The sequence below is a fragment of the Lontra canadensis genome, unplaced genomic scaffold (genome assembly GCF_010015895.1).
Source record: "Lontra canadensis isolate GAN:19392208 unplaced genomic scaffold, GSC_riverotter_1.0 scaffold189, whole genome shotgun sequence".
NCBI lineage: Eukaryota > Metazoa > Chordata > Mammalia > Carnivora > Mustelidae > Lontra > Lontra canadensis.
This window is the reverse complement of record NW_022631183.1, coordinates 808,830-833,970: the sequence shown is the minus strand read 5'-3', so window position 1 is coordinate 833,970 and position 25,141 is coordinate 808,830. Positions and strand designations below refer to the sequence as shown.

General features: G+C 51.3%; 1 protein-coding gene across 4 annotated transcripts in view; it reads right to left on the bottom strand.

Moving 5' to 3' along the window:
- Positions 1-25,141, bottom strand: part of PSD2 (pleckstrin and Sec7 domain containing 2) — a 53,610-nt gene that overhangs the window by 15,373 nt on the left and 13,096 nt on the right. For 2 of the 4 annotated variants that reach the window (XM_032847561.1, XM_032847563.1), the window contains exons 2-7: positions 17,782-18,200; positions 14,238-14,705; positions 13,635-13,829; positions 10,753-10,833; positions 6,742-6,854; positions 5,959-6,019 (exon numbers count right to left, since the gene is read on the bottom strand). In XM_032847561.1, the coding sequence (XP_032703452.1) occupies positions 5,959-6,019; positions 6,742-6,854; positions 10,753-10,833; positions 13,635-13,829; positions 14,238-14,705; positions 17,782-18,155 (1,292 nt within the window). In that variant the 5' untranslated portion in view covers positions 18,156-18,200. Of the gene's footprint in view, positions 1-5,958; positions 6,020-6,741; positions 6,855-10,752; positions 10,834-13,634; positions 13,830-14,237; positions 14,706-17,781; positions 18,207-25,141 lie in introns of all 4 variants that reach the window. The other 2 variants (XM_032847560.1, XM_032847562.1) reach the window with 2 other exon arrangements.

Below are 25,141 nucleotides of genomic sequence, written 5' to 3'. Positions count from 1 at the left end.
AAGATTGCTAAAAGAAATTAAAGACTTAAATAAACAGAAAAACCTCTGGTATTCATGGACTGGAAGACTTAATCTAGCTACAATGGTAATACTCCCCAAACTGATCTATAGATTCAATACAATCCCTATCAAAATCCTAATGGCCTTTTTTGTAGAAATGTAAAACCTTATACTCAAATGCGTATATAATTGTAAGGGTTCCCAATACCCAAAAGAATCTTGGAAAAGAACAAAGTTAGAAGACTCATACTTCCTAATACCAAAACTTACTAGAGACCTACATTATCAAGACAGTGCAGCACTGGCATAAATATAGACATATAGATCAATGACACTAAATTAAGAGTCCCTAAATAAAGCCATACATCTTTGGCCAATCAACTGGTTTTTACTGAAAAATCTGAGATAAAACACTGCGTCTGTTTAAGGTATACAGTGTGTTACTTTGATATATTTATATATTGTAATATTGTGGTCAATTAATATGACCAAGACCATCTAATGAAGAAAGAATGGTCTCTTGAACAAATGGTGCTGGGACAATTGGATATCCACAGCAAAAGGATGAAACTGGACCGTTACCTTATTCCATATATTAAAATTAATTCAAAATGGATCAAAGATCAAAACATAACAGTCAACACCATAAAACTCTTAGAAGAAAACATAGGAGTAAATTTTCATAACCTTGGATTTGGCAATGGTTTCTTAAATGATACCAAAAGTACAAGCAAAAAGGAAAAAAAGAACAGAGAAATTGGATTTCATAAAAATTAAAAACTTCTGCATCAAAAGATATATCAAGAAAGTAAAAAGACAACCCAAAGAAAGGGTAAATTTCTGCTAACCATGTATCTGATAAGAGTACCATAACCAGAATATATAAACTCAACAACAAAAACACAAACAATGCAATAACAATGAACAAATCCTTTGGGGCACTTGGCTAGCTCAGTTGGTGGAACCTTCGACTCTGGATCTCGGGGTTGTGAGTTCAAGCCCCATGATGGGTGTGGAGATCACTTAAAAATAAAATCTTCAGGGGCGCCTGGGTGGCTCAGTGCGTTAAAGCCTCTGCCTTCAGCTCAGGTCATGATCCCAGGTTCCTGGGATCGAGCCCCATGTCGGGCTCTCTGCTCAGCGGGGAGCCTGCTTCCTCCTCTCTCTCTCTCTCTCTGCCTGCCTCTCTGCCTACTTGTGATCTCTGTCAAATAAATAAATTTTTAAAAAAATCTTAAAATAAAATAAAATCTTCAGGGGCGCCTGGGTGGCTCAGTCATTAAAGGTCTGACTTCAGCTTGGGTCATGGTCCCAGGGTCCTGGGATCAAGGCCCGCATCGGGCTCCCTGCTCAGCAGGAAGCCTGCTTCTCCCTCTCCCATTCCCCCTGCTTGTGTTCCTTCTCTTGCTGTGTCTCTCTCTGTCAAATAAATAAAATCATTAAAAATAAAATAAAATAAAATCTTTAAAGGGCACCTGGGTGGTTCAGTTGGTTAAGTGTAGGACTCTTGATTTCGGCTAAGGTCATGATCTCAGGGTCATGAGATTAAGCCTCCCATTAGGCTCTGTACTGAGTGTAGAGCCTGCTTAGGGTTCTCTCTCTCTTCCCCTCTGTCTTCCCCAGCTCTTCACCCAACTGCACTCCCACATGCGTGTGTGTTCTTAAAAAAACTCTTAAATAAAAATATTTTTAAATCAAATCTTTGAAAAATAAAAAATGAAAATGAGCAAAGGATTAAGGATTTTATTTATTTGCAAGAGAAAGCACATGGGTGGGGGGTAGGGGAAGGGGCAGAGGGAGAGGGAGAAAATATCAATCAACTCCCCACAGGGTTTGATCTCACAATCCTGAGATCACGACCTGAGCCAAAACCAAGAGTCAGAGGCTTAACCAACTGAGCCACCCAGGTGCTGCTAAGGATTTAAATAGACATTTCTCCAAAGATACACAAATGATAAATAAGCACATGAAAAGACACTCAACATCACTAACCATTTGGGAAAGGCAAATGAAAACCACAAGAAGATATTAAGATGGCTACTATCAAAACACAGAAAACAAGTGCTGGCAAGGATGTAGAGAAATTGAAAACTGGTACAGTGCTGGTGGGAACATAAAAAGGCTCAGTCACTTTGGAAAACAGTACGGCTGTTTTTCAGAAAGTGAAAAATGATATTAGCATATGATCCATCAATACCACTCCTAGGCATATACCCAAAAGGAATTTAAAGCAGGGCCTCAAAGAAATACCCACACATCCATATGTCCATAGCAGTATTATTCACAGAAACCAAAAGGTGGGAGCAATCCAAGTGTCCATAAGCAGACAAAAGGATAAACAAATGTGATACATACAGACAATGGAGTATTATTCAGCCTTAAAAAGGAAAGAAATTCTGTCACAGGCTACAACATGGATAAACCACGAGGACATTATGCTAAGTGGCATCTATCAGTCACAAAAATATAAATTCTCTATGACTCTTGTTTGAGGAATCTAGAGTAGCCAAATTCACAGAAGCATTGAGTGGAACGGTAGTTGTCAAGCACAAGGTAGAGAGAGTGGGTGTTGTTTATTATGTAGAGAGTTTCAGTTTGGGGAGATAATAAAATTCTGGAGGTTAGTTGCAGAGCAATGTGAGATACTTAACACTATGGAACTAAACTACATAAGATGGTAACTTTTATGCTATTCATATTTCACCACAAATCAAATTTTTTTTACTATAACTGTTAAATAAATTTTTTAAAATCCAAAAAAAAAAAATGGGCAAGTTACTCAAGTAGACATTTCTCCAAAGAAGTTGTAAAGATGTCCAACAAAAACATGAAAAGATGTTCTAGCATTTCTAGTCATCAGGGGAATGCAGATGGAAACCACAATGAGATACCGCCTCATACCCACTAGGATGCTGATCCCTAAAAATGAAAAGGAGTGGGGTTTTCTGTTTGTTTGTTTTAAAGATTTTATTTATTTAACAGAGAGAGACAGTGAGAGAGGGAACACAAGCAGGGGGAGTGAGTGAGGGAGAAGCAGGGAGCCCGATGCGGGGCTTGATCCCAGAACCCGTGACCCTGACTTAAGGCAGACACCCAACGACTGAGCCACCAGATGCGCCCAGGAAAGGCAGTGTTAATGAGGATGTGGAGAAACTAAAACCCTCACACACTGGCGGCGGGAATTTAAAATGGCTCAGCCACCATGGAAAACATTTTCACAATTCCTCAAAAAGTTAAGCACAGAATTCGTATGTGAGGGAGCTAGTCTGTTCCTAGGAATTGAAAACAAGTGTTCAAACAACAATTGTACACAAATGTTCACAGCAGCATGAATCACAATACCCAGAAGGTGGAACAACCCAAATATCCATCGGCAGGTAAACGGATAAACAAACTGGTATATCATGAAGTGGAAGGTTATCTGGTCCTAAAAAGAATGAAGTATTGACACATGCTAGAAAGTGGACGAACCTTGAAAACAAGTGCAAGTCAAAGAAACCAGGCACAAAAGGCCACATATTGTACGACTGAATTCAAATGAAATACACAGAATAGGCAAATCCAAAGAAAAAGAAAGCAAATTAGGGTTGCCAGGGGCGGGAAGGAGGAGAGAATGGGGTATGACTGCTAATGGGCACAGGGTTGCTTTTGGGGTGATGAAAAAGTTCTGGAAGTATAGAGTGGTGATGATTGCGCACCATGTGAATGTATTTAATTCCACTGAATTGCATACTTCAAAATGGCTAAAATGGTATGTTATGTGTACTTTACCACAATAAAAAAAAATAACTAAGAATGTACAGGACTTGCATGACACAATTAAAAGGCTTGACCTTATCTACACATACAGAACATGACAAGCACCAGCTGCAGAATGGACTTCGTTTACAAGCCCACATGAAACATCTACGAAAATTGTGCATCTGAAGAACATGCACTGAGCTCCTCTGCCAGCTGTTTTATTCCCTCTCTAACAGGAGCTGTTTCTGGGGCCCTCGCAGGCCCCACCTTCCCAAGATGCCCACATCCACCATGGAGTGCAAGGGGGACAGCTCCAAGCAGGGGAAGCCGCTCCCGCTCCCGTGGAGAGACTCTGGAGAGCTCACAGAACTGCAGCCAGGCCCCAGGCTAAGTGCCATCTCCTAAAGCCACAGGAAGCACACACTGCGAATCAGAGTGAGGTAAGTAACTTGCCCCAGGCCATACAGCTGTCAAGTGAGGAAGTATAGGGGACTCTGGCCCAGAACCCTTTCCCCTGATCCTTTTGCAATAGTGCTTTAAGAGAGAACTCCGGGATGCTCAAGGTCTACTGCCTTGTAGATACCACCACCCTGACCCACCCACAAGAGCACCAGAAGAGGCTGGTGTTTCTCTTCAGCCACTGGCACTGAGGTGGGCCAGTGGCAACGAAGGCCCACCCAGCTTAGGGGACTCCTCAGCCTAAGGAGTCACTGGACAGTGGCTACTGCCACTTGTAACCATGAGCAGGCCTTCTAGAACTTGGCACGGCAGGGTCCTGAGGTTGCCCTGAGGCTCAGCCAAGGGTGCAGCATCTTTAGTGCTCTTTCTAAGGTGTGCTAGCAAAACTTGCTCTCCGTAAACAGAGTGAGCCATCTGGGGGAGCATTAGCTGGTTGACGGGCACTAGCTCTGGTGACATTCCCATGGAATATACTTGTCTTCTCTCCTGTTCCATGATCAGGCTGCCAGCCCATGACAGCTCTTTATGCCAAGGTCAGCAAGGCTCTCACCCTTCCCAGGCCAGGTGCCCCAGTGTGCCCACCTGAGCTAGCCTGTTCAGGCTGCCGTCAGGCGGCAATCTTCATATTCGTGACCCTCCACAGATCTGCAGGCTAGGCCTTGGGGGCTCTCCGTCATTCAAATGTTAATATAAGTAATGAATACCATTGTCATTCTTATGTAATGACATTATTCATAATAAAATCCTCACTAGGTGCCAGACCCTGACAGCTGGTTCTGTGCATATTAATTCTTTCCATTCTCCCCAGGACACTAGTCAGAATATCATTATTCCCACCTCACAGGGGCATAAACTGAGGCACAGAGAGGCCCAGAGTCTTGCCCAGCGTCACAGAGCTTCCATGTGGAGGTAAGAGGAGGATCTGCAATTGGGTGTGTCCTAGCTCTTTCTTCCACTCTATACCCTGGGCTTTCTTGTTTAACTCCAGAATGATACTGGATGGCCTCTTGTCCCCAGGAGTTAATGAAAGATCCCCAAATCAACAGAGGGACTCTGAGCTCCATTAGGTGAGCAATGATGGGGCAGTGACTGGTAGGGCCAGATGAAGTGATGGGGAACACAGAAGGAAACATGGAGATGGGGGGTCTGGGCTCACAGGCATGCACACCGCCAGCTACACTTACCACCTGAAGGAGGGCAAGAGAGCCCAAAGAGGGGGGTCCCGGGAGCAGATGGAGGAAAGAAGAAGGAGTTACTGAGCCACAAGCAACACTGAGAAAGCCCAGGGCTGAGAGAACATAGCCTCATAGCCTGGGGCACTCACCTGTCAGTCACTGCCTGGTGGTGGGTGGGGTGATAAGAATGCCCCTTGAGGGCAACCTACCATTTGAGGGGTGGGGGCTGCCTGGGGCCAGACAATGCAGCGGGGTCAAATTCGGACTTGCAGGACAAGGGTAGGAAGAGCACGAGATCTTTTAGCAATGCCTGGAGTTGACACAGATTGGGGACACATCTTATCCTGCAAACCCTAATTCCCCTGTGCCTCAGCTGTTCTCATTGTCCTGCTTGGGGACAGCAGATCTCAGAGAGATAGAGACAGGGCCATGTCTAGAAGCCAAGTTGCCCAGCTCCCAGGTCTGCTTCAAGAACCATGGCCAGCAAGCAGCTGTTAGGAAGGGGGCTGGAGAAAGGAGGAGCCCCAGGACATGGTGGGGAGGGTCAGTGAGAAGACACGCCCCTTTCCTGCCTCCCCGACTCACATGTCCATGCAGGTCCGTGTTGAGCAGCATCAGAGCACAGGTGAGTGTATGGATCCCATCTAAATCAGAGATGGTGGCACCCTCAGTGTAAGGACCCAGTTCTTCACCAAACCCAGCCACCCAACTGTCTCCTGACAGAGTCAGCCTGGTGGCCTTGGAGACAGGAAGAGGCCAGCTACCAGCCAAACGCACCTCAGGGCCCAGGACCTATGGGATGCTCCCTGCCCCACCCCCACCACAGCACCAGAGTCACTTGCCTGCCCCAGGTCAGGGCCAACCCCTCCCCTCAGAGGGCCCCCCGATCACCCTGGGCCTGTTCTAGGCCAGACTCCTGCCTCCTGTGACCGAACTCATCTTGACACTCAGACCCAGGAGCGGCGCTAGGTCCTGGACTATGTCCCTACCATGGCCTGTGTCTCCTCCAATAACTGGCCTCATCCCCCAGGTGCTGGGACTCAGGTCCATTCACAGGGAAAGTCCTGCTGCTCAGTGGACTAAGAGGGCCCCGCCCCAGGACTCCCACCACACCAACAATCAGCACTGCGATGGGGGGCCGGGGAGAACAGAACACCACAGGCCCGAATCTAGGACAGCGGACTCCCAGGCACGAAGAATGACCAGAGGCAAGACATTCGGAAGGTGTCTTGTCCAGCAAGCAGACCTCATTCCAGGTGCCATAGTCCTGTGTTCCGTGTTTAGCAAGCAGGACAGAAGCGGCTGTTGGCGGGGTTGGGGGGAAGCCGGGGCCCCGCGGAGCAGCAGGTAGGGCAGGCGGCCGTACCTTCCGAGGTGCTGTCCTCCGGGTTGCACTGGCGGTACCGGCGGGAGAAGTGCGTCAGGACCCGCTCACGCTCCTGCGTCTCCCCCATCAGCGGGAAGGCCTTCAGGAAGGTTCTGGAGGGCAATTTAAGGATGCTGGAGACCTCTAGAGTCCCTCAATCAGTATGGATCCTCACCCGCGGAAGAACTCGCTGCCACCACCACCACTCATGCGCACACCCACACGCGCGCATAAGCACGCACGTGCACAAGCACGCACGCGCCACACAAACCCGCCGGAGGGACAGCTTCCGGATTGTGGAGGCTGGGGCTTTAGAATTTCAGCCCTCAATGCCTTCCAGGAAGCAGGCAGGGGACAGACTGTGAGGAATAAAGGCCCCTCAGTTCTGCCGTGGGCCTGCTTCAGGATAAACGCCCACTTCTATCTGCCTCCTCTCTGACGAGGCCTGCATGGGCCACACCTGCCCCCACCCCCCCACACCCCCCACCCCATCCCCAGCTCCTCCTCTCTCATTCCTGTTCCTCACCAGATGTGCCACCAGCTGAACCCCAAGCCCCACCTTGGCCTCCCTCACCCTTCCCCCACACCAAGTCTGAACTGCCAGTAACTTGTTCTTCACCCTTGATCTCAAACCCTCCTCCTCCTCTGCCCTCATCGTACACCCAGCACACTCACTGTGGCCTCTAGACTGGAGCACCCCTGTGCCTCTCTGATACATTCCCCCTGAAGACACGGAGAAGCCTTTCTAAACACACATGCAGTTGAGACTCATCCCTGCTTAAAATCTGTCACTGTCTCCCCAGAGTGCTCAGGATAATAGCCAAGCTCCTCATGTTCTGGCCTTCACAGAACATGTTCCCACCACGCTCCTGTCCCTCCAACCTCACCCCCATCCGCCTTCCACACCATATTCACACCCCGGCCAGGACAGGCACCTTTCCAACTCCATGCCTCTGGGGAGGCTGAAGCTATCTGAGGACCTTCCCTCCTCTACTGGGCACCTCTACCCACTTCTCCTGGCCCACTTCAAAAGCCACTGACTTTCAGGGGCCCTGGGAGTTGATCCCAAAACCACAGGGGCTGGGAGATGGGGCCTATGCACCCCTCTTCTTAGGAAGAAAAACTGCAAACTGAGCAAATTCGAGCCTCTATCTGTGCAGGGTTCCTGAGACTAGTTCATTCCTAATTTCGCTATGGTTCATTTCGTTTCTGGAAAGCCCACTTTGCTTTATGCTCTCTCGTGCTGCTCCTGAGGCCCCCTGGGACCTGTGAGCACATCTTGGCCAGTCCTCACCCTCTGAGGCCTTCAAGGCATCCAACACTATAGCCCATGGTCTTCTTCAATCCCAGGCAGTCAACTGCCATACAAAACACGCTGTCTGTCATCTAGTCTCCCCTTCCTCCCACCCCCGGTCTCTCCTGTTCCCTGTTCTCTTCCTCCCATCTGGCACCCAGCTCTGCCCCTCCTCCTCTAACCACACTCAGCTAGGACTTTTTAAAACCCATCCCCCATCCCAGCCTTGACCTGTCCTATCTACAAGCCATCCATCCCTCCCACTCCCCAGGTCAAACACTCCTTCACCAGGGGTCCTTCCCAAGCCCCAATCCGACACAGCCACCACCAAACTCTCAGGTGGCCCCCAGGCTCAGCCTCACCACTGCCTACCCTCTCCCCTGAACTTTGGCCTCACCCATCTCTCTACTCAATCTTCTAGAGGACCCTCACACCAATCTTTCCTTTAGTCCCACTGCCCACCTCAGACCTATCCTCTCCCACCTCAGGCCTATCCTCTCCCACCAGACCCTCTTCAGAAGCCTGCATGCCTCCAGACCAAAGGCCGCCAGCACTACCTCCAAAATAATGCTTTTACATCCAGTAACTTCTGTAGCTTTCCAGTGCCTTTGCAGTTAAGCCTCAATCTACTGGGCTGGCATACAAGGCTCTCCAGCACAACACCCAGGCCTCTGATCGTGACCTGACCCACCAAACTTCTTCTCCCACCACTCTTCCTCATCCCAGTGCAAACTTCAGACTCAGCTCAGGACAGAGCAACTTGCAGCTGCGCAATACCTCCCCTGAGAACCTGAGAGAAGCCAGACAGAATACATCTCTCTTAAGCTCTCAGGAAGCCACTGGGCCAAACTTCCAGAGAGGAAAGAATGGAGGTGAGGGGTTCATCTACAGATAATTTTTCCTTGGGACCATTGCTGATTATGTGCAAAGGCAAGAGGCAGAAGACTTGGTTTCAGAGAGCTGAAGACACAAACCTGGAGACCTGAGGGGTTGTGAATATACGGCCAATATTCCCTTTGAGAAGTCTGCCAAATTCTGAAGATGTGAGGGGCAGGATGCTAAGAAGCTAAGCAGAAAGCCTCTAAGAAGTAGAAGGACTGAGTTTGTTTTGTTTTGTTTTGACACTCTACCCATATTGAGGAGACACAATTAGGATTCAGGACCCACCAAAGGGAGAGGCCCCAGTGAACACACTAGGCTTCTAGTGGAAAGCCATGCAGGCCTCCACACTGTGATGGGAGATCCCTGAGTTTACCAAACTTTGGTGCAGCCTTTCCTCAGCTCAGCCATGGTCAGATTAAGAGTACACCCCCTGCCCCACCTCTAACTGCCTATCAAAGGACAAGGTAAACTTTCGCTGGAGGAAAATACAATTATCTAGAACCTCTCTAATTTTATACAAAATGTACAGCATCTCATAAAAAAAAATTATTGAGCGTGCAGAGAGACAGGATGTATGATGGAACACCAAGAGAAGAACAAGAGACAAAAGAAAAAGATGAGATGATTCCAATGATACAGATATTGGGATGAGCAGGCTTTGAAATAAGGACTTTGAAATAACTAGGATTAGTCTGTTCAAAAGAGAGGGAAAGATGGAGTAAATCAATGGAAAGATGAGAAATCCAACCCCCAAGAATTAGAATCTATTTTTTTATAATTTAACAAAATGAAAATTTTAGGGGCTCCTGGGCGGCTCAGTCATTAAGCATCTGCCTTCAGCTCAGGTCATGTGATCTCAGGGTCCTGGGATCAGAGTCCCACATCGGGCTCCCTGCTCAGCTGGAAGCCTGCTTCTCCCTCTCCCATTCCCCCTGCTTGTGTTCCCTCTCTTACTATGTCTCTCTCTGTCAGATAAATAAATAAAATCTTTAAAAAAAAGAAAGAAAGAAAGAACATTCTAGAACTGAAAAATATAATAATAAAAAGAAAAAATTCAATAAATGAATTTAACAGCATATTAGACACAGATAAAAGGGTAAGTGAACTAAAAGCAGGTCAACAGAAAATATCCTAAGTGAAGCAGAGAAAAAGGAATGGAAAATACATTTTATTAAGTGTGGGAAACATGTGGGACACAGTGAGATCTACCATCTGGGGACCACCCCCCACTTAGCACAGAGATTGCGAATCTCCCTATGCCCCAAGGGCTGTGGCCTGCTGTCTCCCTGTGGGCCCTGCCTGTCGACTGGTTAGACACTGGGCTGCCCTCTATTCCCTACCCTCCACCCCCTGGAGCCTGCACCTGACCCTCCTGAAGGCTACTGTCTGCATCCAAACACCAGAGGACCTGAGATCAAACCCCATTTTTGCCATCTCCTCCCTCAGGGACAGATGGGGAATCACTTTACCTAATGACTGGTTCCTCATTTGTGAACAGCAGTCCTAACACCTACGCTGCAGGGGTGTGGTCAGGATGAAGTCCAAAGCGTGTGGAAAGACCCATCCTGTCTGGCAAACAGGAAGTGCTCAAATACTGGCAAGTCCTTTGCCCTTCAGCTCCAGAAACCTCAAGATGGCATTCCCACCTTCCTACGCTCAGCCATCCACCAATTACCGGGTACTGTTGTGCTCATGGCCCCTTCTCCACAGCCTTCCTGGGAGGGTCCAGAGACTCACCCAAGGTTGCACAGCAAGCTTATGACAGAGCTTACATGAGAATCCAGATGTGTGGCCTGTGTCCCATGTGGATACCCCCCAATCCCAGCCCCACTGACCTGAGCGCTCGGTCCAGGGTCAGGCCCGAGAAGTCGAAGAAGCTGAGATACTCCCCGGCCACCAGCCTGCTGAACTCATTGCTGTCAGGAGAGCATGGGGTGTTCATTAGAAGCAGGGCACAGCCACCAATAGGAGGCACATGGGCAGTGAGCCTTGGGGGACCCAGAGCCACCCACCCGACCTGCCCTTCCCTAGGCTGCCTTTCCCCTGCCAGCCAGCTGGGCTATGACAGTCCATCCTTGGGTTGGAGGGGGTCAAGAAGGCTTCCTAAAGGAGATGAGGTTTCTGTGAAGACAGCAGACCCATAGGAAAGTAAGAGCCAGTGAGGTGAAGGGAGGAGGGAGACAGATGACGCGAAGTGTTCCCAGTAAAGGAAACTGCACTAGTCCAAGTAGCTATCAGCAGGGCCCTGTGGCCAGAGCCAGAGAGCAGGAGCAGTGGCAGCAAGAGATGAGGTAGGGAGTGGGGCACAACAGCCAAGGGAAGGATGGGTAGTGTTCAGGAAGGAGGTGAAGAAGGGAGGGGTTGAGTGAGTGGGTCAGATCTGTGTGTGGAACACTGTCCGCTGAGTGGAGACCACTAGGGGCTGCAGGGGCTGCAGAGGCTGCTTCCTAGAGAGACAGAGAGTTTGGGGAGGAGTGAGATTTCTGAAGCAGAATCCACAGGCGATGGAACGGTGCAGCGCATGACCCCAGGAGGTGGGCTGTGGGAAGGTGTCCAGAGCTGGACATCAGGTGGGGCTAGATGTCCCAGTGTGAGAGATAGCAGCTGGTTAATGGTTGGAGAAAGGGGATGACCCCAAGCGAGAGAAGGGTGCAGACCTAGGACGGAGATCAGAGGAAGCCCCTCTTAAGGGTGGAGGCCAACTGAGGAGAGAGAGGGAGCCCCTGAAGGAAACAGAGAAACACAGCCAGAGAGAGCCAGGGGTGCAGTGTCTGGAAGGCCAAGGGAGAGTTTCAAGAATATTGGAGAGATGAATTCTTGTCAGAAAAGAGAACAAATTTCCACCTGAACCTATCCAAGCCCCAAGCTTTCCCCCATTTACAGGAGACTTGGGACTAGGGAAATAGAAAAAGCGTGACATAACTCCATGGGGACACCAAATTCAAATCATGGAAAATTCTTCCTGACAAATGGCTCCATTTCTTCTACAGATACATGGCCTTAGAAAAAGGAGGCAGCCCGGCAGCCTATTAAGAGACTTAAGAGGAAAAAAAGAGAGACTCAAGAGACATGGTGCCCAAAGGCAAAGCATGGACCTCATTTGCATCCTGATATGAAGAAGCATTTCTGAGACAAAATATTAAACTAAGACTAAATGTTAGACATTCTATGGAATGTTGGTTAGTTTTGTTAAAAATTATAATGGAATGATGATTATATTTAAAAATCCTCATCAGTTAGAGACACATACTGAAGTATTTATGGATCAAATGACAGAGTGTCTAAAATATGCCTTAAAATATCCCAGCAAAATGGGTCGGGGGTGGGGAAGGGGGATGTTGTTAACTTTGAAGCTGAGTAATGGGTATGTGGAGATTTCATATATTTTCTCCGTTTTTGTGTATGGTTGAAATTTGCAAAACAAAAATTGTACTGAAGGAAAAAGAAAGGAGTGGGGTATGTCTGCAATGTTGAGGAGGGATAAACTGAGGCCAGGTAGCAGCCCCTGAACTCAAAGACAAAGGCTGCTAACTTGGCCCTGACTTGGAAAGTCAGCTGAAGGCAGATGGTAGGAGGGGAAGCCTGCCCCAAGGGTTGAATGTGGAGAGGGGGAGTGCACTGAGGCCACCCAGGGCACCCAAACTTGAGAATTCTGACTGCCAAGAAGCTGGGGAGGAAGTGCAGTTGTGGAAGAATTTTTGTTTTCAGATGGGAGAGACTTAAGCAGGTTAGGTGCTGATGGAAACTCTTGTAGAAGAGGGGCTGAAGGACAGAAGGCTGCAGATCAAACATAACCTAGGCTCCAGGAGAATGTCATTAAGTTGAAGGTGGGGGTCACAGTCCAGCAGGAGAGGTGAGGCTTCAAAGTCATGATGTAATGTCTGGGCTGGGGCTGGGAGGCAGGAGAAATGGTGAGGCTAAGAAGGGTAAAGGAGGAAGGGGGGGTTGCTGGGCTGGGGGAGGAGGGAACGGGGGTTGGGGGAAGGATCCCAAGCAGAGCTGGCCTGAGCTTTTTCAGTCAGTTTTGACTTGGGGCCTAGGGGCTGGACTGCCCCTTTGACTTGAGAGCTGTGACTGCCTCCCCATCTCAGAGCCTAAATGTGGGGATAAGAGGCCCCCTTAGGGCAAAGGCAGGTGGCCATGCTGAAGTCAGAAACACATGGGGTATGTCTGCTGATTCCCTCAGTCCCTGCCTGTCCCCCCATCCCCACACGGCCCCCAGCACTCCCATGTGGCTAGTTCCCTTTCCCCAGTCCCAGGGCCAGGTTTGTGCTTTGGTGGCTTCAGCCCCCTTAGCCAGTCCCAACAGACTGAGAGTGGGCTTAATGAGAGCCAGGAACCCCTTCCCAGTTCCTGGGTCCCCAGCAGTCCCCGCCCAGGCCCAGGTTCTCTTCTCCCCAGCCCCGCCCCCCTGCTCTGTCCTCACTACCATCACCACAGTCCCATAACCACAGGCCACATTGTACTCCCCAGCCCCAAGGGACAGCCCCACCACCACCTCCCCTCCCTGAGAGCATGGGCCTTTGCCCAGGCAGCCCAGAAAGGAAACAGATTTAGGGCAAGGCCAGGAATGAGGACAGTAGCAGGAGGAGGAGCTCTTGGGGACTATTGGGAACACCCCAAGCACCAGACACCCTTGACAGTAGTCACCCACACCTCCTTCAGGCTGAGGAAGACACTAGGTTTGCCCAGGGTGGGGGGTATGCAAACAACTCACTTCTTGCCTAGCTGCCGGGCAACGTCACAGCGCTGAAAGCCCTCGAGGTGGTAGAGGCGGCGGGCCAGCCGACGAGCGGCCTCACTGACACCCTGGCACCCGTTGGCCAGTGGGTCTGTACTGCCCGGCTCCAGCCCCTCCGAGCTGCTCAGTTCTGAGTCCGAGTCTGAAAAGCCATCCTTTAGGCTGGGGTCGCTGCACAAGGAAGGTGGGGACAGAAAGAAGAGGACCAGGGTCAGAGCCCCGGGAAGAGGCTGGGAGGTCTCCCCAGGCCTCTGAAAACCACCCAGGTACCAAAGCAGGGGCAGAACTCCACTGTATCAGGAGGGAATCTAGTCAGACTTTTAGAAGAGCCCCGCAGTGAAATCACTAGAAGCTACATGATCCACACATCACAGCTCTCTGGCCCCACCACAGCTAGAAAGGCATAAGAGGGAAGCAGGGAACCTGAGGACCGGGGTGGGAGGTCTGGGATGCCACAACCATAGAAAGGGCTTGTTCACTCTGGGCACTGGCTCGCCCTCATCTGCGTGCCTGCTCTGGGTCTCAGTTTCCCCATCTGCCTAACGTTTCTCCCAGTTCCCAGAGTAGGCTCTGCCTCACCTGGCTGAGTTCAGCAACTTGTCTGTCTCCTCCTCCTCCTCCTCCTCCTCCTCCTCCTCCTCCTCATCCCCACCTGGACCCTGGGGTCCATCTTCATGGAAGCCATTGGGCACAGCTGTGCGAGACAGGCGGCTCAGGACGTTCTCTGATCGGCTGCTGGAGATGGAGCATCGCAGGGGGCTGCCCAGCTCCCCATCACCACCAGCTGCTCCCACGTCCCCCTCAGGCCCCATGTCCCCATTGCCCAAGCTGGCCCCTGGCTCAGGGCTATCACGGGCCCGCTGCTGGATGAGGGGTGTTAGGGGGGCCTCAAAGCTGACGCAACTGTCACTCTCATCTGTGAGGCTCAACACATCCAGGGAGTCGAGGCTGCTGTACTGGGTTCCCCGAAGCAGATCTGACTCCACGATCTTCTCAAACGTGGCACTGAAGCCATCCCGCACATCCGGCTCTCCCGGGCCACCCGGCCTGTGGGATGCAAGGACCAGTCACCATGCTGCCAGGGGGCCTCCCTTTCCACGGGCTAGGATGGCACCCATCCACGTCTGGGAGCTCCACAGGGGCAGGCTCGGGCATGGATGATGTCCTGTTTATTCTTTCAGCCCAGACTTTCTGGGCACAAGATGCCAGATGCTGGGCTGCGTGCTAAGGTACAGCAATGAAAAACGATGGACGTGGTACTCCCCAGTGCCCACCCTGTCTCTGGCCCAGAGTAGGCATCATTTATTTGTCTAAATGAATGAATGGGAGGCCTCTTCCTCCACTGTGGCCCAGGGGCTGCTGCCTCCAGGCTTCCCAGAGCCATGTGGGTATCCCCCATCACAACTAGGGTCATGCTGGGTCAAAACTTTGCCATCCCCACAGCCTGAGAGGCTCTCAGCTTATCCGACCACACTGTAACTCTCAGGCTTGGCCTTAATGTCACCTCCTCAGAGAGACTGAGGAAGGCAGGAGCACATCACCCACCTCACCGGCCCCTCTCCTCATCCTCCATCCTCAGGGTATCTCCTCCCTAGCTGCCAGCCCCTGTCAGCATTTCCCATCTGTTCCCCAGTCCCACCCCTCACAAGGCCAGGGAATAGCGAGCACACAGTCCGCGCTCAGTAAACCCTGCTGAACTGCTGGCAGGGTGAACCTACAGGTATTTATCAGCCCCCTGGCTTCCCAGTGCGCCAAAGCCACAGCAGGGCCTTGTCCTGTCCCTGCAAGAGGCCTTTGGGTTGGCAATTCCTCTGCCACAGGGCTCTTCCCTCATGCTGAAGCCCTTCTTCCTCACCCCTTTCTTCATGAGGTCTGCCCTGAGTACCCTCTTTATAATTGGGACCCACCTCCAAACACCTCAGCCCTTTTTTCCTACTTGATTTTTTTTCCAAAGCACTTACCCCCCCTTCTTACATACTATATAATTATTACTTTCACGATTTATTATCTATCCCCCCAGACCCTGAGCTCCATCATAGTAGGAATTTTGTATGTTCTGTTCACTGAAGTATCCCAGCACCTAGAATAGAACACACTGAGGTAAACTGAGGCATCCCAGGAGGATTCTTACCCCCTGGGGAGATACATAGGGAAGACAGGTAAGGAAGAGGAGACATTGAAAAAAGCAAGATCAAGAGAGATGGAACAAAAGAGCCACAAGAAGAAAAAGAGAGAGAGAGGAAGAAAAATAAGAGAGACAAGAAATAGACTGAGAATAAGAGAAAAAGAGAGGAAGAGACAGAGAGAGAGACAGAACATAGAGACAACGAGGAGAAGAGACCCAAAGGAAGAAGCAGGCTGAGTCCAGCCCATTTCAGATACATCAAGGTCCGCCTTTGCAAAGTGGCACACCCCTCATTCCCCCTGCGGATCGGCCACACACTGCTTCTCCCAGCCCCTGCGGCCTCAGAGAGTCCAAGCTCTATTTGGAGGACTGGGAAGTACCCCCTCCCCTCAGACACCTCCTTGGACCCCAAGTCTGAGATGTGGTCCTACTGTGTTCCCTGCAAAAGCATACTGACCTGAGAGAGGAAATGGAGTCCCAGCCCATTGCCCCCTGCCCAGTTCCAGCAGACTGAGACCTCAGCCTCATTAGGCCTTCTCTTGCTGGAGAAGCAAGTGGAGAGGGGGGCAGGAATCTAAGAAGTAGCAGGACACCTGGCAGTAAGCTGGGGTAGAGTTGTCTCTGGTGACCTCCAGGAGGAAGGAAAGGAACATAAGGGTCACTTCCCTGGTTACCAGAGCAGATGCCAGACACCTGCCCAGCAAAGGGACCTCTGCTAGGCCTGTGCTAGGTTCCAGAGACATCTGAATAATACAGATCTCTGCCCTTGGGGGAGCTCTCATCTCACTGTCAGAGCCTGAATGGTCTCCCCCATCCCACTGTCTCCCACCCTCTCATGAACCAGAGCAGACCTGAGAGGTGGTCCTGACAGAGGCTTGAAGACCATTAGCCTAATCTCCAAACTTCCATCTGCCCCTACTTTCAGCCATCCCCAATAAATACACCACATAAACACAAACAGTATGCTCCAAGAAGCCCCAGACCCTTGTGTGCACCCTACTGCGAGCCAGGTAGCTGTCCTAGGACCTTTCTGGATGGAAACACTCCCGGCCACAGGATACCTGGTACATGCAGGCACCCAGCCTCACGTACTTCCATTCCTATCCACAAAGCTAGCCACACTCAGCCCTAGACCTGGACATGCCGACCCAAGTGTGTACCCACAGATGCACAGGCCAGGCACACACAACCTCCCCCAGACACACACACGAAACCACACAGACCCATGCATATCCATGTGTTCATACATTCCTATACCCACAACAATGCACAGGCCAGACAGACACATGCATGCCACCTACACATACTTGCTTCTCAGGCCAGGGCCCACAACTGTGCACACTAAGACTTCTGTACCACACTAAGACTTTGCTTTTCTCAGCCCACCCTGAGGTCTTCTAGACATTTCCTGTCCCATCCCCACCCCTCCCACCCACCCCCATCCAACTAGCACCTCCAAGATATGAAGGATTCTCCACCTCCTACTGAGGATAATAGAAATGGGACTGTAACTGCAGTAAGTAGGACTGAAGTGAAATTCCTAGTAGAACCTCCAGAGGGCACTCAAGTGAGGGGCAGATGGCAGGGATTAACCCACAAAGTCTACTTTTTTGAGGTCAGTTACAGAATTGGGAGATCTTCATCTCCAGGAAACAGAGGGATGGACCAGATGACCTTCCACATCAAAGCATTTTGGAACTCAACTCTACTGCCCAGCCTTGGTTGGAGGGTGGTGTGTGGTTCTCCAACCCCACATGGATACAGCCCATGATGGTTTGGGAGGCTTTGGGGGTGGAAGGCACAACAGGCCTGCTGGCTTTTGAAATCTAATGGCTCTATCCTTCCAAAACACTCAGAAGCTGGGCAAAACAGGGACATGAAATTCTTACTGTATAGAGGAGAAAAACAAGCCCCTGAGAGGCTAAGTGGTTAGAACGAGGCCACCCAGCATTGGAAACAGCCAAATGTAGTGAGCCCCCAACCCAAGACCCCACTTACCCCAGATGAGTGTCCTCAGTGTCCAGACAGAGATTCTTGGAAACATTGTCCCCCTCTGCTAGCCCACCAGCCCTCCAGGGTCTGGACTCTGTAGAATCTTCCAGAATATTTGAGTCTGGCCCCAGAACTAGGCCATTGGTGAAGGAAAGGCCAAGGCTGAGACTATGGAGAGCCATGTCCGGGCCCTGTGTGGGCTCCTCAGTGTCCACCAGAGTGCCCCTCATCTCATGTGCTGGGCTGTTGTAGCTACTGTTCAGGTCCTGACTGTATGCCATTCCATTCTGGACCCCAGGTTCTTCCTCGGGCTCCAAGCTGGGGTCCCAGGCAGCACCACTTTCCCCAGGTAGTACAGACGGAAGCTTATCCTCATCCATGGCCGCCACTACTTCCTCCCCGTGCTGACTGCTCCTGGAACTCCCCTAGACCCAGAGGGGAATGAAGAGATGAAGAGGTGAGTCAGACAGGACAGGTGCCGAGGGATCTAAAACCCAGCAGGACCAGCACTGGGCAGGCTGCCTGGGGACAGGAGGATGGTGAGACGATCTTCTCAGGACCTCCTGGCTGGAATACGGGTTCAGGCTGTGGCACCCTAGGGCAACAGTCCCACTCAGGCCAGCTCATCTCTCCCCTGACCTGCATTCATCCTGTGTGCCCAGTCCTGCCTTCCCTGTTACCTCTTACATGTCTCTGTTGTGCCCTCCAGAATCCACCAAAGCCCTGTGAGAAAAATCCAGGTTGGGAGGAACTAGGAAAGGGTCCAGGACTTCTCCAAACCCCCTCCCTTTCCTGCCTATATATGAGGTAAGCAAAACTCCAGACTGACAGCAGCCGGTCCCCTTGTTTCTTTGCGAGTTCTCATCCTGACTCCAGGAGCCAGAGAAGAGTGAATCTGTGGGTGAATGAGGGAAATGAGCTGGGGATGCCTCCAGAGGGAGATTTAAGAAAGGAGACAAGGAAGTCAACAGAAGTGCAGCTTCATCAGAACCTGACGCCAACCCAGAGAAACCAAGCTGAGGTCCCAGGGCAGCCATCCCAGGCCCAGCATGAGGCGCTGTCCAGGGTGCTGGGCAGATGAGCCGCCACCCAGGACCCTCACCTACAGAGTCTGCCTGTCTTCTCTGCCCAGCGCCCAGATCCCTGGCTGTGCGAGGAGAAAGGATGAGGGGGACCTGGGGATCCCCTCCACACCGGGTCCCCCAGAGCTCACCCAGCCTTGAGGAGGGATGCCATGGAACATTCTGGGGAGAGCACCAGAAGGGGAGCTAGGCCCTGCTCTGCCCAACTCACTGAGTGACCCCATGTGGGTCCAAGTTGGGCCTCCTTACCACCCCAGCCAGGCCTGCCTCCCACTCCCCTCTACCCTGCTTTGGGTCCTTACCTCCTCTTAAAATGAGGAGATGCATTTTTAGCTGTTATCTCCATCCCTACCCCCTTTTAAAGCTGATCAAAACCAGCCCACAATTCCCAGAGGCTTGAAGCCCAAGCTAATCTCAAACAAGAGGCCAGATGCAATGGGCTAGTTCTAGCTCCCCCTCAACCCTATCTCTGCCCCTGGCCCCACCTAGCCCTTAGGCTATTTCTGTATCACCTTACCCCACCCCATGACCTTTGTTACTGGGGATACAGACCATTCCCACCAAACAACTTCCTTCCTTCCTTCTTCAGGCCTCAGCTTCCCCTAATACCCCCAGGCTCTTCTGGAGAAAGGGTCCTGAGGTTTCAGGGGAGTCTGGAGGAGAGAGACTGGTCAGCCTTCTGGGCTGCAGCGGAACAAGTTGCAAGTACTGCAGTAAGAATTTAAGTGAGACCCATTCTTCTTCTACTTGCCTGGTCTGAAGTGTCTCCTGAGGGACTTGTTAAAATAGATAATAAGGTCTTCCCCCCAAACCTCCTAAACCAGAACCTACAGGGATCAGATATGGCAATCATTTATTCCTTAAAAAAAAAAAAAACAAAAAAAAAAACATGAGTTAGACTCTAAGAGGAACTTCCCACATAGAGAAGATGAGCCTGGATAGGAAGGTCAGTCTTCTTCTCTGGGGGTTTCCAGGCCCTGGAGGGGGTATCTGCCACCACAGGACCACTTAAGATTCATTGAACCCTCAATTTTCACACATGGAGAAAAGAGAACAGGGTAGACAGGGATCTGGGGCCTCCACCCACTACTCTGAGCATTTCTCCTAGAGTTCTGAAGATGGCAGGAGTGTAAGATTTTACTTAAAAACAAACAAAAGAGCAACAAAAAACATCTACAGATTAAAAAAACAAAAAACAAACAAACAAAAAAAACCCATGAAGATCCAGGCAGTAGACTATCTGGGCCCTGATCCTAGGATGCCAGGGACCCCAAGGGGCTCAGCACTAAGGATGGGTTCCATCTGGTCTGCCCTAAATCCCTGCTGCTGCCGCTGCTATTTCAGTCTGCTCCCTCCGGTTGTGTGCTGGGAGCAGGGAGAACAGGAGGTCATCTCCTCAGCTGAGATTTCTGGGTGGGGGGAGCATTTCTAAAGGAAAGAGGAGGGAGAGTGGGGACTTCTGGCTTGCTGCCTGAGTTCTAGTCCTCTGGCCTGCTTTCTGGCCCAGGGGCCTGGATGCCCATTGGATGTGGGGCACAAGGCTCCAACCCAATTCCACCAGGGCGCCTCAAGCTCCCACACCCACACATGGAGGATGAGCCCAGCAGGACCAAGTACCTCCCCTTTGGTCAGGGCTCTGTCTGAGGTCCCAGTGAAGGCTGGGATTTGAAAGCATAAACAGTTTCCCCTTATGCTCATGCTACACCAACCCCAAAGCCAAGGTTATAAACAAACCAAGGGCATCTTGGGAGGCCCCTACTTCACCCCCCAACTTTCAGCAGCTGCCTCAGGCTGGCTCCAACCCTACCTGCCCTGCCTTGTCCTCCTGCAGCTGGGAGTGGGATAGAGGTTCTGCCAACACTGGGCACTGGGCCGTGTCCTCAGTTTCAGGGGGTGGGCAGACAAGGGGCAGCATTGAGCTCCTCTGGGCGGGGGGGCCAGAGTCCCTGCCTGGGCTGAGGGCCAGCTAAGCCCAGAAATAGCTGAGCCAGGACACCCCCCTCTCTTTCTGAGCCCAAGAGAGGGGTGCATAAAAGGGGGCTTCAGGTCAGAGGTGTGAAACAATACCCCAAGCCTTCACTCTGAACCATCATGTGCCCTGAGATGCCTCACTGTCCCCTCTGGCCTTTATAAACCCATCTTCAGAATGGGAGCATCACCTCTTATCTCCTTCTTCCCCAGGGCTGGTGGGAGAGCTTGAGATCATGAATGCAAAGAAAGCAGAAATCCAAGGAAGAACAAACTCCTACAGGGATCAAAGGGAAAGGTAGCTATGGTCCACTCTTCCCACCACTACATTTGACAAATGGAGAGACTGAGGCACAGAACCAGGAAAGGCTGTGCCCAAGATTACACAGTTGAGGAGCTGGCACTACAACTCAGGGATAGCTTCCTTCTGTACCTGGATTGGCTAGAGGTGCAGGAGGAGCCCACAGTTTCCCAGGCCCTCCATCAGATCCTCCCACAAGATCAAGGGCTCAAATATTCAAGCAGGAGATTCTACCCGAAGCAGTGACCCTGCCCCCTCCAACCCTGCTGGCAAGACCAAGGGAGGAAATACAGCTGGGCCACAAGGCACTGATCCCAAGCAGAAGCCTACAAATGACAGGCTGGCAGTGGCTAGATCCCCTGCATCCTCTCTCAGCATAAACCAGGCCCTGCTCCAAGCAGGGGCTCCTACTACCCATTGCCCTTGAGATGACCTTGGGATCAGTGGCATCTTTTTCAGCTCCAACTAAGGTGGACCCAAGATAATAATGGAACACTGGCAGGGCCAGGGCTAAATGCCAAACCAGCCACTTTCTGGGACTCAGCTGTGCCTAAGACAACCTTGTCCCCCTCCTCACTCTCCCCATGGCAGCCTGAATGAACTGTGAAAACACAAATCACATTATATTCTTCTCTCACTCATAACCCTCCAATGTCTCCCACTGCTCTTCGATTAGAACTCATCCTCCTTAGCATGGCCTAAAAAAGCCTTGTCTAAGCTGGTTCACTGCCCTCTCTCCATCCCCCACCCCATCAGCCACACTGGCCTTCTTTCTGTTCCCTGAGCTCATTCCCACCTCAGGGCCTTTGCACCAGCTGTACCCTTGGCCTAGAATGCTGTTTCCCTAGATCTCTAAATGACTGCCTCTCCTGTCACTTAGGGCTCAACTCCAATCCTGCCTCCTCAGAGAGGCCCTCTCTCAGCACCCTGTACTCTCACACTCCTCCACTGAGCATCCGATCTGCCAAGCATCACTTAGCAGAACTGAAACTCCTTTTTCTATTTTCTTCCTTATTTCCTGCCATCTCCCTCAGTAGGATGTAAGTTCAGGAGGGTGGGGGCTGGGTCACGTTCACCACCTCCCCCAGAACCTAGCACCAAGCCCGGCAAACAGCAGGCACTCTTTTAAATATCTGATGAATGAGGAACCTGGAGATTTTCATCACTGTTACAGGCAGGAGCTAAGAGACGTTGAGGAATATGCTTAGGGTCACAAAGCTAGAAAGAGGCAAGGCTGGCATTCTGCTTGGAATGACATTGGACTGTCACAGGAATACCTTGTGTGGTGAATTCCATGTAGAGATCCAAACCAGGGACTATGGGAAGCCCAAGGAAAGGTCTGGAGCAGGGCGCCCAGCAAAGAGCGTTCCAGGGCCTGACACACTCTATAAGATAGAGGGGAGAATGCATGGGTACTGAGGCCTGTGTGCATGTCTGTGAGCAAGTATATGGTGCGTGCATTTTTTAGCACAAACATACATGCACACACATACAAACACACATGAAGGGAGCTGGGCAGCCCCTCATGTCTACCCTGCATACCCCTAGGTGATGGGGTAGAGATGAGGAGCCCACAGGCCTAGAGATAAGTTTCAGGCCAACTAGACCGACATCACTGGGCAGCTGGGATTAAAATCATTCTGCCTTGAGAGAAGCCAGGAGCCAAAAACAGACAACTCATTGCTTCAGGTTAGGGTGGGGGATGGGGAAGATACGCACCCACATTGACCTAGTAGCATCAGGTGACTGCATGGGTTTGGGAGGAGATGGGGGAATACAGGCCCACTTGGTAGAAATGGGGATGCAGGAGGCAGAACTGAGGTGGGGAACCCATCGTGCTGAGTACTACCCAGACCAGGCAAAATCTAAGAGCCTGTGGGATGTCCAAGGGTACTTAGAGGCCAGGCAGGCTACACATAGAGGGGAGTGGGATCAGAGAAAATCATTCTGGAATGTCATTATTGAAGCAAATCTGAGACTCGGGTTTTGCCTCCAAGGTGCTAGAAGAGTTTGGGGAAATGAAACCTCTCTCTGGACTCATTTCCCCCATATACGTCAGAGATTCCAAACCATTGCCAAGTCTTGGACTTTGATCATATGATGGCGCTGTGGATCCTACCCAGACTCTCACATATGTGCACAACATTTTGAGTATTTTTGAGAGGCTCAAGAACCCCTGAAGCCCATCCATATGCCTTGGGTATGAACTCCACAAAAGGGACAGTCTTCGAAGATCTCCCACCTCTGCACACTGGACACTCACAGTGAGTTCAAGTACAAGCAAGGGCTACTTGCAAGGCAGAGGAAATGCTGGAAGCCTTTCATTGTCAGAGCTATTCCATGCCCACTGGGAACCCACTCTGGACATCCCCATTAGTCCCACTATCCTTCCCAGAACTCTTACTGCATGGACTCCCTAGCTTACCCAGATTTTTGCACATGAGCTGAGATTGTCACACATACATGAAATGTATCATCTTAAATAAGATGATCAGTGAAAAGAGCTGGTGTGTGCTAAGTGTTCAGAATGGGCTTTGGCCAGTTGTGTCCCACGCTATTCATGGGGCCCCCGTTAAGTTCCAGGGCTCCCCCAGGAAAAGGCTGGGCCACTGACACCAGGAAGCTCACAGGCAGACCCCTCGGTGGAGACCCTGTCCCCCAATGTTCACCATGTTCACCCCACAAGCCTCTGCCAGTCAAGGAGTCTGGAGGTCAGAGCTCTAAGCACTGTCTCTAGGCACAGACCAGCCTGGTCACATGCCTCTTAATGTCCCAACTGCTTGGGGCAGGCAGAGTAACCAGGATGATAGGAAGGGGTTGTCTACCCAGGAGTCTTGGGAACCTCCCTGCCTCCATTCCTCAAGGTGACCTTAATCCCTCCAAACCCACTAGGTCTGCCCAACTTGGAGCACCTCATACAGCAAAAGGGTCTCAGACTGGGAGTCCAGGACAGCGGGTCAGTGTCCTAACTGTACAGTCAGGAAGACCTGCCTTCAACCCCCAGCTCTGCTGCCCACAGGCTCTGTGACCTCGGGAAAGCTGCCCACCTCTCTGAGCCTCAGCACCCTCCTCTGTAAAATGTGGGGTGCTAAGAGCATCTGCCTCGTGGGGCTGCAAGGAGGACTGGAAGAGATGGTGTGGGTGCAGCGCTCAGCTCAGAGCCAGGCACAAGTGCTCAGGGAGAGGTGGCAGTCATTGCTTCCCAGAACCCTTTCCCAGGCTGCAGAGGAAAGGGTGGGTTGCCCTCATTGGGGATGGAATGTGCAGAAGAGCAGCACAGGATGTTTGGTGGGCCCTGCAGACACTGGCTCCTGGTAGCCTGTCAAGTGGCTTCCGAGACAAGGGCTTCAGGGGCCCAGCCTGAGGGTGGAAGCAGGAGAAAGGTTCAATCTGGGGCCCAGGAGGTTGGCCAGATAAAGTGCCCCACCCTTACCTGAGACAGGTGAGGCCCCTCCAGTCCAGACCCCACCAACACTCCCAACCCCGGGTGAGGATCCCTCCTCATGTCCACCTCAAGGCAGAAGAGCAACTCTAGGTGCAGGTGCAGGGCCAGGGCCCTGGACTTCCCCGAAAATATGCCTGAGCCCTTCAAGGGGGTGCCAGCCCATGGTTATCAAGAAGCCCAGCATAACCCTGCTTTCTTCCACTCAGTTTGGGCCCTTGGGGAACCAGCTTTGCCTTGAGTAGTGAGCATCTGGACAGCCTTCTCTTTCTCATGGTTGGGTAGGCAGAGGTCCCCAGGGCCGGTTGCACATTTGCATCTTATCTGCATGTACCCCTCAGCCTGCTGGGATTCTCAGGGGCCTCTGGGCCCAGCTCTGCAAAGGTCCTTCCTTGACATCTTCCAACAACAACGTGCTTCTCTCCCCACCCACCAGCCACTTGGCACCCTCCTTTGCTTAGCATTTGCATATATCCGCATACCAGTTTGGAGGCCTCTCAACCCTGATGAAATTCCTGTCTGCTGTCAAATCCCAAGTCAAGTTTACAGCTGGGGCTCAACCTCCAGCTGACT